This window comes from Candoia aspera, chromosome 1 (assembly GCF_035149785.1).
Source record: "Candoia aspera isolate rCanAsp1 chromosome 1, rCanAsp1.hap2, whole genome shotgun sequence".
NCBI lineage: Eukaryota > Metazoa > Chordata > Lepidosauria > Squamata > Boidae > Candoia > Candoia aspera.
Window position 1 is genome coordinate 278,734,726 of NC_086153.1, and position 12,853 is coordinate 278,747,578.

General features: G+C 37.6%; 1 protein-coding gene across 3 annotated transcripts in view; it reads left to right on the forward strand.

Moving 5' to 3' along the window:
* The window catches only part of ZNF106 (zinc finger protein 106), a 56,853-nt gene that overhangs the window by 13,754 nt on the left and 30,246 nt on the right, over nt 1-12,853 (forward strand). For all 3 annotated transcript variants that reach the window (XR_010066893.1, XM_063289888.1, XM_063289889.1), the window contains exons 5-10: nt 3,684-5,759; nt 7,338-7,971; nt 8,647-8,716; nt 9,060-9,214; nt 9,308-9,368; nt 12,306-12,668. Coding sequence is in view for 2 of the 3 variants with exons in the window: in XM_063289888.1 (XP_063145958.1) it covers nt 3,684-5,759; nt 7,338-7,971; nt 8,647-8,716; nt 9,060-9,214; nt 9,308-9,368; nt 12,306-12,668 (3,359 nt within the window). In the remaining variant the exon portion in view is untranslated. The remainder of the gene's footprint in view (nt 1-3,683; nt 5,760-7,337; nt 7,972-8,646; nt 8,717-9,059; nt 9,215-9,307; nt 9,369-12,305; nt 12,669-12,853) is intronic.

The following is a 12,853-nucleotide window of genomic DNA, read 5'->3' on the forward strand; positions in this document are numbered from 1 at the left end:
GACAATTTGCACATGAAGATTCATGGCTTTCATTTCATTACATTTAGTAATATGCAATTTAAAGACTATGTATTTTCTTTGGTTTAGTTGCAGATCTATAGTCTTCTGTATGGTAGAAAGAATTTTGTTTGTGTGGTCACCAATTCTCTCCACTCTCCCCTGCTTCAAAGTGTTATGCCTCCCTCCCTCCTTCCCTGGGGTTGGAGGGAGAAGGAGACTATATATGGAAGTGAAAAAATCAATAATGTACCCCACAAAGTGAATTTCGGCACAGGTGCCTTCCATTTACACAACAGATCTATTATTAAGTTATACAAGAGCTATCCCAATCAATATTATGCATTTACTTACTTACTTACTTACTTACTTACATAATTTATATAGCCACCCTCTCAAAACAGCTGAGGGCAGCATATAGATAAAACAGTGAATAGCAAATATCAACCATAAATAAAGTATAAAATGTAATAAAACTGATACTTTAAAAAATCTGCCACGTCTATTCAACTGACAGAGAGCAGACAGGTGGGAATCCAAATCCTCCTGACAAAGGGCCTGGGCTGACAGATAAGAGCTGACAGGGTCCCATCTTTTAAATAATGCCATCTTGCGACCCAGGCAGTGTGCCTTTTTTGTTGCTGTGCTTGTCCCCAGGGTTAGGGATGATCCTGACCCTGCCTGCTTTTCCCCCAGGCATTGGGTCAGGAGGATTTTGGTTCCTGCCTATTGTGATTGTCTGTTTCTTGAATAACATTGGTGGACTTTTTTGTATCTGTTACATTGTTTTATTTTGGTATTCAGAACAATAAAACTGGCTGGAAGAACATGTTTTTCTTTTTTCTGTGGATTCAAGAAAAGGTGCCAGAATTCTCCTGGTAGAATTAAACACAGGAAATGAGAAAGGAATTAACCTAACCTTATATTACTGGGCTACAATTTTTCTAACCGTTGATCTAGTGATCTCCTTGAAATCTCTTTTTTTTAAAAATAAAGCCTTATTGTTTTTTTAACATATACATAAAATACATAAAAACTAAAAAGAATGAAACAACGAATACTACAAGAAAAAGGAAAACTAAAAAAGTGTGAAAATACAGAAAAGACTATTACATGGTGGCTTCTGACTTTCTACAACAAAGATATATATAACTTATTATCAACTTCTTACTCTAATTTAAACTAAGTTAAACATTACTTCTATAAAGCATTCCCATCTCTATGACATTCGCCTCTAAAACAAACTACCTCTTCTTAAAAAAAGAATAAACCTTTTCTAACATAATTATTTGCCTAATAAGCAAATTCTCAAATATTGTCCTACTTCACTAAAATTTTACTCCTCTCTGCCTGCAAAAATAACAAAAAATAAATTATCCACATTTGTTTAATGTCCTTTTACCCAGGGTAAAATCATTATCCCCAAAACAAAAACGTCCATCCTGATAAATACATTTAAACAATTATCCGACTTCAAAATAGGCTAAGGCATTTACATATCTCAGTATTATACACAGAGCTTTCCCCTTACAAGTCTCAAATTCAGCAGCCAGCCTTGATTCTTGATCTTGATTTTCCAGGAATACAGCCAACCGTATCTCTCCCTTTGCGCCTGAAACTCTTCTTTCTTCGGAATCAAAGCTAACTCTTCACAGTCCAATTTTTCTCCCTTCACTTTTGACTTGGAAACGTTAATCCTCATTTTCTTCTTTAAAGGAAGAGCACTACTCTCAAAGTAGTTTTCACTCTTGTCTTCTTTTTCAAGTTGTTGGTAGGCTTTAGACCCCACAGGTTCTAGGAGACGATCCAGGGCTTGGGTGATGTCAAGATAGAGTTCTTTAAAGATCGCTTTCATTTCTTCCATGTCTCTCCACAGTGTGCTATCAGGAGAAAAAAGATGTAAACGAAAGCCGTTCTTAAAGGAAAGCAGAGGCAGATAGCTCAAAATTCAACTCTGCAGATTCAACAAAGTAGATAAATCTTTTATAATCCTCAAAACATTAAGAAAATGGCAACAAAACAGCAAAAATCTTCAAATCCCAATATTAGAATTTAAATATTAAAAAAGCCAACTTTCCAAATTAATAAATTCCAAAAATAATGAAAATCACCAAGAGCTTCGCATTTCTTTGTTGTGAAAGGCCTCTCTTCGGTAACAAATCAACAACAACAAAAAAACCCTTGGTGTTTTAGAAATGGGGTGCCAAGATTTAGTCTCCATTTTGTGCCTTCAGTGCAGCCCCGAATTTGATGACATCCACACCTCCCAGCATTCTCAGTCACGGATTGATTGCAGAGACTCTGTTCTGTGACACACACACACACACACACACCCCTGCAAGAAAATGCTGTCCGGAGAACAAAAGGGATGATTTCCTGGATTCTCCTTACCCGGAGAATTCTTCAGGCTGCGGGGACCCAGCCTGCGCCCAGAAATGCTGCACCATCGGCGCTGCTTAAAAAAGCAGTACTGCTCAGTCTGCCATTCCCCACAGGAAGCTGATCCTGAAATCTCAGTGAGCCACAGCTAATTGACTTCTATTTATGGAACTCCTAGGGAGTCTTCCCAAAGTTGAAAAAGGATACAGAACTTAAAACCTTCAGCATTCCCCTGAACAGGGGTTGTCAGATGCCATAGTTGAAGTTTTCTTACTCTTACACCTCCAGTAGGTTATAGGGAATGAGGGAGATAATCATGTTGATTTCTTATTTTTTTAACAGTATAATGTTTTTCTGGCATTTGACTTCCTTTTTCAGGGAGGTACTATACTGCCACTGGAAAGGGAACATTCCCCTTTTGACAGTTGTATGATAAACTCCTTGGGAGGGAGATGGGCGATGATAAAGTTTGATAAATAGATAAATAAACTACTGAGTGTTTGCTTTCTGGAGGAAGCCCTGTCCAGTGGACAACCAGTTAGCACATTCCCACATTGTATGTGGTCTATGCAACTAATTGTTTTCTTATTGGAAACTAGGGAAAACAATTACTGTGCAATGCAGTTCTTGGTTAGAACTGATTTGGCTTCATTTGGAGTTAATTCAGATCTGAGGGCTATTCTGTAGTTCATTAAATAATTATTTAGAGGACATTGTATGCTTCCAGAATCTTTTACTTAACCAATGTGTTGGAAGTGGGAGGTAGAGGCAGTATCTCTCTTAAAGATCCACAACATCTCTCTTTCTGTGCTATTTTCCTGATTTTCTCAGTAAGGAAATATTTCCATAATGCATGATGAGTTCTTTCATCATTGTCATGTCACTGATGACAGGTAATCTTAATTTCAGTCAACAATGGAATGTAATAATTATGCAGCAAAGATTTATTTGATATGCTGGGGTAAAAAAATAATAGCAGTCAAGAGTGATTTATGTACAAAGTGCCGCTTCAAGTTCTGGCAGATTTTTTCCCACTTGAAAGTGAAAGGTAAATTCAAGCTGACTTTCATATGAACTGTGGTCTTTCTTAGACCACTCTGGACTTCCTTAGACTTAGAAGAAACTGTTGCTTGACATTAGTGAGCAAAGAAACTAACGAAGAATATACAACTGGATTCTTTAAAGTGATTTAAGACAGGATCTTACAGTTTTTACAAGTTTTTGTTGTTACAAATTTGATCACTAAATCATTAGATATAAATATTTGTGTCTTTGTTCACTAGATGTAAATGTTTGTGTCTTTGTAGGGCAAGTGAATTTTGTCATGTAAACCGTGAAGCAGAAAATGATGACAGGAGATTGCAAAGGCGACTTGATGACAGACTCTCTTATCAAAACCGAGATGCTTATGATACATCATCAAGGTGGCATCATGGACCACCACAGAGGGACTGGAACTGGGAAAAGGATAGTTTCTTAAATCCCAAGCAAGGAAAATTCATCCACTCTGCAAGGAACTCTAATAACTCAAACGGACATCTCAGCAGCCAAAGAGGACGACTTGGGTGGCATCAGAATGGCTCCAGAGGACCTCCAAATCGATTCCATAACTATGGAAACATTGGAGGTGTTTGGCATCAGAATGCTAGAGGTGGCACATCAGGTTGGCATCATTGTGGTAGGGGAAGAAGTTCCAGTTGGAATTCTGAAGCAAATAATATATTTTCCAAGTGGCAATCGAAAAATGCAGGGGGGCACTGGAAACCTGGTCAACAAAATGGAAATGGATGGAACATTGGAAGAAATAGAGTTGTAAACAATAGTTCTCAGATAGACAACATGGATGCTTGCTGGTTAAAAATAAAAAGTATACAGGATAAATACAATAATGAACATTATATATGGCAATGGCAGGAGGGTGTGGCAAATCATACAGGTTTTGATAATGAAAATGACAATCCTGACTGCTTAGTAGATTTTACAAGTGATCAGCTACCTTCAGATCAGTTACTAAATTTTAGTTTTTCTGAGCAGAACTCCAAAGCCAGTAGAAAGTGCAGTAGCCCTTCTCGAGAAAAGACTAACCGATGGGCTCCTTATCCTTCCCAGAAAACTGTAGAGCAGCAGCCACTGTTTGAAGAAAATGTAGCTAAAACATCAGAGAAAGTATTGTCTCAGCTGTCTTCAGAATCAGCAGGTCCTAAAACCAACAACCCCAAAGTGAAAAAATGGGAAGAAGCTTGTTCGGTATCCTCAAATAACAGTGTGGCATCCACTAAAGTTGCACCATGCACAGGGCCAGCAGCCTGCACAAGTGAGAACGAATCAGGTCAAGCTGAAAGCAAAAGTAGCAAGATGCCATCCTTGAAGTCCCCACTTCTGGCTATTCCAGATATTAAGTCTTCCTCTCAAAGAAGAAAGTCAAAGAATCTCTTGAAACATGCCCATGTCTTACTATCCTCATCTTCTGAGGAATGCCAGAGTCAGCTGAATACAGAGGCTAACAATTCCTCCAATAGGTCCAAGCTGACCAGTAATGCATGTAATTATAACAGTTTAAAAGGGAACACATCTCTATTTAGCAGCAATGAAAGCCTAAACAAAGCATTACAAAAGGCCAAAGAAGAACTCCAGTGTAGCCATTCTGTTCAAAAGTCTAATTCAAGCTCTAATGGAGATACTCAAACTGATGGGAATGAAGAATGGAGAACTGAAGGTTCTTCACATGCTTTGAGGGTATACGACGTCCAGACTGAAGGATTAGAGAACAAGAACTATGATAATAAAACAGGAAGCAAAAATACTTACTCAAATTCTTACTCATCTTGTATTGATCGTATTGTAGCTAAAAATAGTAAAAACTTAGAAGAATTGAATAGTCCTAATAAAAAATACACTGAATTCCAAATGGAGACCCTAGACTCTTTGTCAAACTGTCCCTGTGAGTTAGATACTGATTTGAAAACAACTTTGGAAGAAGATGGTGATGAACACGTTACAAAATCAAGTGATGCTCCCGAACAAGAAGACGATGGAGATAATTTAAATCATGAGCTGCCGAAAGGTACTACAGGGCAGTCTACAGGCCCTCTTCTTCCTGAATTGAGTAAACTTGGGTTCCCAGCTTCTCTCCAAAGAGACCTGACATGGCGCACCAGCTTGAAAAATAAAACTAGCTCTCATTTGCCTGAGCCAAATCTCAACAACGCAAGGCGCATTCGAAATGTGAGTGGTCACCGGAAGAACGAGACAGAAAAAGAATCTGGTCTGAAACCTACTTTGCGGCAGATTATCAGTAGTGTGTCTCGTAGGAATGTAAAGTGGGAGCAGGTCATTCAGCAAGTGACAAAGAAAAAACAAGAACAAGGCAAAGGTTTACCAAGGTTTGTAATCTTACCAGAGTTGAACAATCTTGCTTTATAGCATGTCTGCATTAAATACACATATGCATTGTCTTTCAGCACAAAACTCCAGGGCAAACTAAAAACTTATTGAATAAATGTATTTATTTATATATTTGTTGCCTAATTCATCCAGTAGCCAAATGTCTCTTGACAGATTGCAGAGTTATTAAAAATATTATAAAAATAACATAAACAGTGAAGTAAACTTAATCAATAGCACAGGAAAAAGAGTAAAAAGTCACTATCGTATAGTATAGGCACTTAAAATCAAATCAACTATGAACTTATAAAAATAACCTTAGGATTTATTTCCTAAAATCTAGGGAAGATTTAAAGAAACAGTATTATCTAACTAGATTGGGGGTCTAAGAATAAGAAATGTACTCATTTTAATCATAGATAGCTATACTTGATATTTTTCACAATGACACTGATGTTATTCTGCCTCTCACCAATTTAAGTGAAGGTTAAGAGCACCACTCTTGTTGCAAGAGATAACCTTGAATTTAAATCTGCAGCAAGAGCTGCAGTATAGTCAACCTATTGAGCAAGACTGACTATTTTTGAATAGGTTTTTAGCATTTAAAATTACAATACTGTATATCCTTCTGCTTATATTGTGTTATAATTATGTAAAATTGTTAGAAGTTTTCAATCTGTGCCTTCCCACCCATTTCAGCAAAAGTTAAGCTGCTATTTTACTCTTGTATTGAAAAAACTGTTAATCCATCAATAGATAGACACAGTACAGTGTTTAGACTAATTTATATGCAAGCATCCCTCATAAAATTTAACTTCATGAGGAGAAACTCTAACTGGTGAATCTTCAGTAACATTGGTTTGGTTCACATATAACCCTAGATCATTATGTGGCTTGTTTGCTTTTCCCCTTTAAAAAATCTCTTACAAAATGGGCCCTAGCACCCACTTTTGGATGGAAGCCTTCAGTGAGCCATAGAAAGCTCTTGAGCAAATGGAAGTTGTACTATTCCATGTTATGGCTTCCGATGATGTATGTGAATCCTGATGATGTTACCTAGTCGGGTAATGAAATGTCTGCAAGCAAACAACCAAGCTCAGAGAGCACTAGGGACTCCACAGTATTTAAATCTGGTCAATATGTTTTGTTCATTGAACAGTGGCTTAAAATATTGACTTGGCTTTATGGTGAGTCAGGTAATTGTGGGTAAAAGATAAAATAATTGAGCTCCACAGTTTGGGAAATCCTTTAATGTTGCTGAAGTATTCATAGATTAAATTTAAATTAAAGATGCCCTCAAATCCAGCTGTACTCCTTGTAACTTCATGAACATATCCATGTAGCTTTCTGAGCAGCAGTAGGAAGTAGTTTGCCATTGGCTTCTTCTAGAATGCCTTTCTAACTTTACAATCTAGCCTACAACCAGGAATTTCCCTTGTGGTCTCCCATCCAATTATTAAGCAGACTTCACCCTGCTTAGCTTTTGATCCCAGTCAAGGTTAGCTAACTGATAGAAGTGGTTGTGTCTTTTTTAAAAAGAGGCTTCACTAATAAGTGTTACATGATTATGTTTTAAGGTTTGGCATTGAGATGGTCCCGCTCATCCAGAATGAACAAGAAGGCCTTGAGTTGGATGAAGAAGCTGACCTCGCCAATCTTGAAGGATTCCAGTGGGAAGCGATATCTGTAGGTTCCCCAGGAACAGTTAGGAAACGTAGCCTCTCTGAAAGTAGTGTGGCTGTCGATAAGACAGCCTGCGTTTACAGTTTCTTTGATAATCAAGGCGCAAGTAAAGAAGACGAGCCAAACAAATCTGGTTCAGTTGCCAACCCTGAAGATATAACATCTGGAATTCAGATATTAGAAGATACTGTCGTTACTGTGAAACAGGAGTCATCCTCTCTTCCTTCCTCACCATTCATGTCGGACAGGATGGATTTAATTTCAAGTAGAAGGAAACTCAGCTGCCAGACTCCCCCAAATGTTAATCAGCTCGCAATCTTTAGTACAAGAGAAGGTCAGAGAAGCCCTGGCTATAGCATTCATCCATCTGAAAACAAAGACATATTGGAGAGTTCAGAAGAACGGTACACCATGGTTTCAGGTCTTGCAGACATCAGCGCTCTGGATGCAGCTACTGACAGCAGCTATACATCAAGCAATGAGCAGAATGATAGCCAGGGGATGGGGAAAAAAAGAAGAGCAACAGGAGTAAGTACCCTGCATATTACTAGAAATGACTTTTTGCAGCCATTAGATTCATGAGCCAGCATATGAAAAGCATCCGTAAGCATAATGGTACTTTGATTAAAGAACTCCACTTAATATAGTATCTCACCTCAGCATGTTTATTTAAAGAGACTAATCATGATAGTTTCTTGGACCTAAAACAGCCTTTCCCAACCTCATAGAGGTATTCAGTTTTGCCTTCCCTAATTCCCCAGTCAGCACAGCCAAATGCCATGTTGAATGAGAGACCATAGGAGTTGCAATCCAGATTGCAGAAGCTGGGGTATACTGGGTATTTAGCGTTTTGCTGTGTGTGTGCTGATTTAGGTCATAAAAATGTTGTATTGGCCTTTCTCATATGGCCTTTATTCCATTCAAACTAGTACTTGTCTTTCTTAAGTTCTTGCTAGGATATCAGTAATGAAAAATCAGTGCAGAGTCCTGGCTATATCTGTTTCGTAGATGTGGATTGCCTGTGGATCACAAAAAAAAAAAGTATGCCTCGATAATTAAATTTAATGAATAGTTCAATAGTTTAATTATTTCACTTCAAATGATTCTAATAGAAAAGAATGGCTACTAATTCTGAACATTATGTATAAAGCCTTAAAGTACAATGGCTTAGCTGACTAGAAATGCTAATCTTTTAATTTCCAGGAGGGATCCTCTCCTGAAATCCCAAGTTTAGAAAGAAAGACTAAACGAAGGAAGATCAAAGGAAGAAAAGGTGGGTGATTGCAATTAGTTAACATCTCATTGCCTTCAATTTACATTTTAGGAGATATGTATAATAATTGTATTTCCTGTGGAGACACAGGTTTAGTTATCTACATGGCCCTTCATGATTTCAGTAAGATAAAACACATACTTGTGCCACAGAATGCATAGGGACAAGGTCTTCCCAAGACTGACAAGGTAAAGTTAACCATTACAGTGTCAGACCTATCAAACACAATATGACCTGTACATAGCTTAGATGGGGCTCAAACAGCTGACATACACAATCATTTTCTAAATGTCCCCCAAATGACATGTGTCTGCATCATGTTTTACAACATTTTCTCTTGCAGAGCGTTCTCAGGTGGATCAGTTGTTGGTTATTTCCCTGAGAGAGGAAGAATTAAGCAAATCATTACAGTGCGTAGATGAAAGTCTCCTGCAGGCTCGAGCTGCTCTACAAGCAGCTTATGTTGAAGTCCAACGATTACTTGTACTGAAACAGCAGGTATTTCATTAATTGGAATCCATTTGCTCTGATTCCCACAATTTCAGAAGGATGTTATTTGCTGGTTCTTATTTAATCTTTCTTGTTTTCTAGATATCAGTAGAAATGGGATCTTTGAGGACCCAGAGGATTCAGGTCCTGCAGGGGTTACAAGGTAACGTTGCTGACTTGGAGTCATGTTTAGCCCTGTTCCATCTGGATCTTGACTTTCACTCTGGTGTATAGAACACAAGACAGTGAGATGTTCTGAGATTCCCATTTTCCTAAGTACATTCCACAGCTTCATAGGGTCACCAGAATTGAAAGCCTTTCTGTAGTCAGTGAAATATATATTTACTTATTTGGAGGATTTTTTGGTTTTCTCCATTATCCAGTTTTCTAAAGCCAGCTTGAACATCTGGCATCTTCCTTCCTGACTCTTCTTCTTTGGCTTGCCATATTTCTGAAGATATTCCATCAATTCTGGTAGCCTTCTGACTTGTTAGTGGGTATAGTGCTGATGTAACTTTGTCTTTTAATACTAGGGGGTTTTGTCAATAGGGAACATCTTCTAAGGTATCTTGGCTGTTGACATCTCTACTGTACAGAATTTCATTCCTTCCATTTTTATCTTATTCAAATCAGCATAATTGGTATTAGCATACCAGCTCTCAGCATGCCAATTCAAGTTTGGAACATCCTTTTGAGCTCAGAGATTTTTTGAAAAATGTTTCTTGTTTTTCTGTGTCTATTTCCATCTTTAATGTCTTTACAGATGTTGTAATGTTGCTTTTTGTCTCTTCTAACAACTCTTTTAAATGCTACACTGAGTTCATTCCTGTTACTTTCATCTTTCTTGGCTTTAGTTTCTCTTCTTAAAAATTTCCACCATTTGTTCTGGTATCCAGCTTGCTTTCTTGGTCTTTGGCAATCTCTTTTCACATTCATCTTTAACAGTGTATTTGATTTAATTCCATAGTTCCTATGGTTCTCTATCAGTGAGCTTCAGGACTTCAAAGCTATTCTTGATGTTGTGCTTGAAAATCTTCAACTCTTCCTCAGTAGCATGTTGAATGCCATCTGACCTGAAGAGCCCATCATGCAGCATTATATTGTTCAATATTCTGAATCCTTATTATATACTTAGTTTCTAAGCTTTCCTGTTATAATGGATCTGTAATCAAAATACATACATAACATCCAAAATTATATTACTGGATAAAATAATTATTTTATCATCAGGTTAATGAACTCTTAAGGAGGAAGGGATCTTTTTAAAATCCTAATGTTTATTAAATCCAAATATATGTCAGTTGCAAAATTACATAATTAGTATTTTCATATCATTTGTGGTCATTTACTTCATTTGCATTTATGTAATTATGCAGATGACATAAACTGACATAAATGGTGTAAATTCTTTGGACTGCTTTGGAAACAGGTGAAATTTTAAAGGTGAAATTCAAAGTATTTGAATGGATTGGATCGAAAGTCTGCTAAATTGAGGTCCAGAGAATCAACAAACAAAGAAAAACTAATTTAAGAACTGTTTAGAATAAGAATATATTTAGAATTCTTTAAACATACATATTTGGTGGGGGGGATTCTATACTTGTTTTCTGTCTCTGATCTTGTTGGCTGAACAGTTCGTAGCCATTTTAAAACAATTTTCTTTTGTGATTTAGTTACTTTGAATTATTCATAGCAAAAGTTCTTGAATTCTGTCATAGCAAATCTCTCAACATAGTAGTTAAAATCAAGGAAAAGAGATTAGCTAAACATTCTAGGTCAGGGACTTCTACCTTTTGGGACATGTGGAATGCTGAAAGCATCCAAGAACTTTGTTACAAAGTGCCTGCCTTAGTGGGCATGACTTGTCACAAAACATCCATTTACTAGAAAGCAATCAGCTGAGGTTTCTCACTTGATCACCTCTGGCCTCCTAGGATGTTCTCTACTATTTCAGCTTACCCCCAACTTTTTTAGGGGCAGATAACATGCTTGATATATGTAATAAAATTAGCAGCCAGGTTTTACTGAGAAAGCTATTCAATATCAGGGAACAGGATAGGCTTATGGAATTCATTCAGTAATGTGATTCTCAGAGTGCATTATACTGAGGACTGTTCATCTGCCTTTCAGGTGTATAGTCTGAAATTGAAATGGGAAGCCAAGCTGCTTCATTAGCACACAGTGGAAGGTCCAAGGGCTTTCCAAATTCTTTAGGATTTTTGCTTCTTTTCATTGCATTTTTGGAGATCACCTGAAAATCTACCAGGGACTTCACACATATCTAGTTTTATTCTGTACTGTTCTGATTAGTGATATTCACTGAGATGCCTCATAGTTTAGTAAGAGTCCATCCCGTAAGTAATCTAGTTGCATTTTCTGATTATAAACAAAGCCTATTAATATTTTAAACAAATAAACATTTGCTTTCATTGAACATTATATAAACCTCTATTGCTCTGCTCCTGTATGCTCTTGCACTGACAGTCACTGTGCGCACTACCTGTTCTCTGAGTTACTTTATTAATGGGTATTTTCAGCCAACCCTTTCTGGCTGAAAATCCGCATTAATAAGCACTGGCTCCAGCCCTCTATCATTTTTATTCTTTAAGAATGTCTTTGGGGACTATACAGGATCCAGAAGCAACTTTGCAAATAAATATTACATTTGAGCCTGATGCTTTGCTTTTCAGCATATCATTTGTTTTTTGTTATTTCAAAAAATTGGAAAAAAATGTTGAACGAGAAATTACGCCAAGGAGGGTATCTCTGAGTATATTTAGTGTTGATGGGCACCATGTTGGGGGGCCACATTCTACCTTTGTTTACAACCTGGGGCAGGTGGATGCTTTAAATTCTATAGGTATTTAAAAGAAGAAGGCCACATAGAAGAAATGGATACTCCACTGATCTCCACAGCACTGTCAGCATTTATGTGAATTAGAAGATGAAAGGAAGCAGATGGGGAGTGTACTTCCTGGGCAAGTCAATGTGTATTCAGTGCTAAGTCTGGAAAACATCAAGGCAGAACTTGTGCCACATAAATATTCTTTGTTAAAAAAAAAGTAGATCTGTAATGTGGAATATGTTGCTTCCTTCTCAGAAACTTATGAGCCTTCTGAGCAATTGCAATTGCAGCAGCCTCATCAGAGCAACTCAAGTGAAAAAAGGCCTAGCAAGCTCCATTCAACACAGGATCCTACTGCTAGTGCAGGTCTTGTTCCTCTTCTGGAAACTGCTCCACCTATCTCTGCACAGATACCTCCTTCTCCTTTTGCAGCCCCTGTCCAAGAAAGGGCTGAACTTACATTCCAAACTACTAGTGACATTGCACCCATCACGGTCCCTGATTCATCCATACAAATCAAACAAGAACCTGTATCTCCAGAGCTCAGAGAAGAGTGCATGAATGTCCCTGAGCAGAGTTCTCCATGTTCCCCTCAAGCAGAGCTTCATTTGCAGGATAGTATGTTGGTTTACTGTATATTAGAAGATAAGCTGATCTCTCTCTGTCTCTCTGTCTCTGTCTCTCTCTCTGTTTGTGTGTAATTGTGATTGCAGAGCCTTATTTTGGATGAAAACTGAGCTATATTAATCCTGCTCTATTGCTGGGCTAAAGTGAGCAAGTCCCTCTTTAGTGAGTTCAGCATA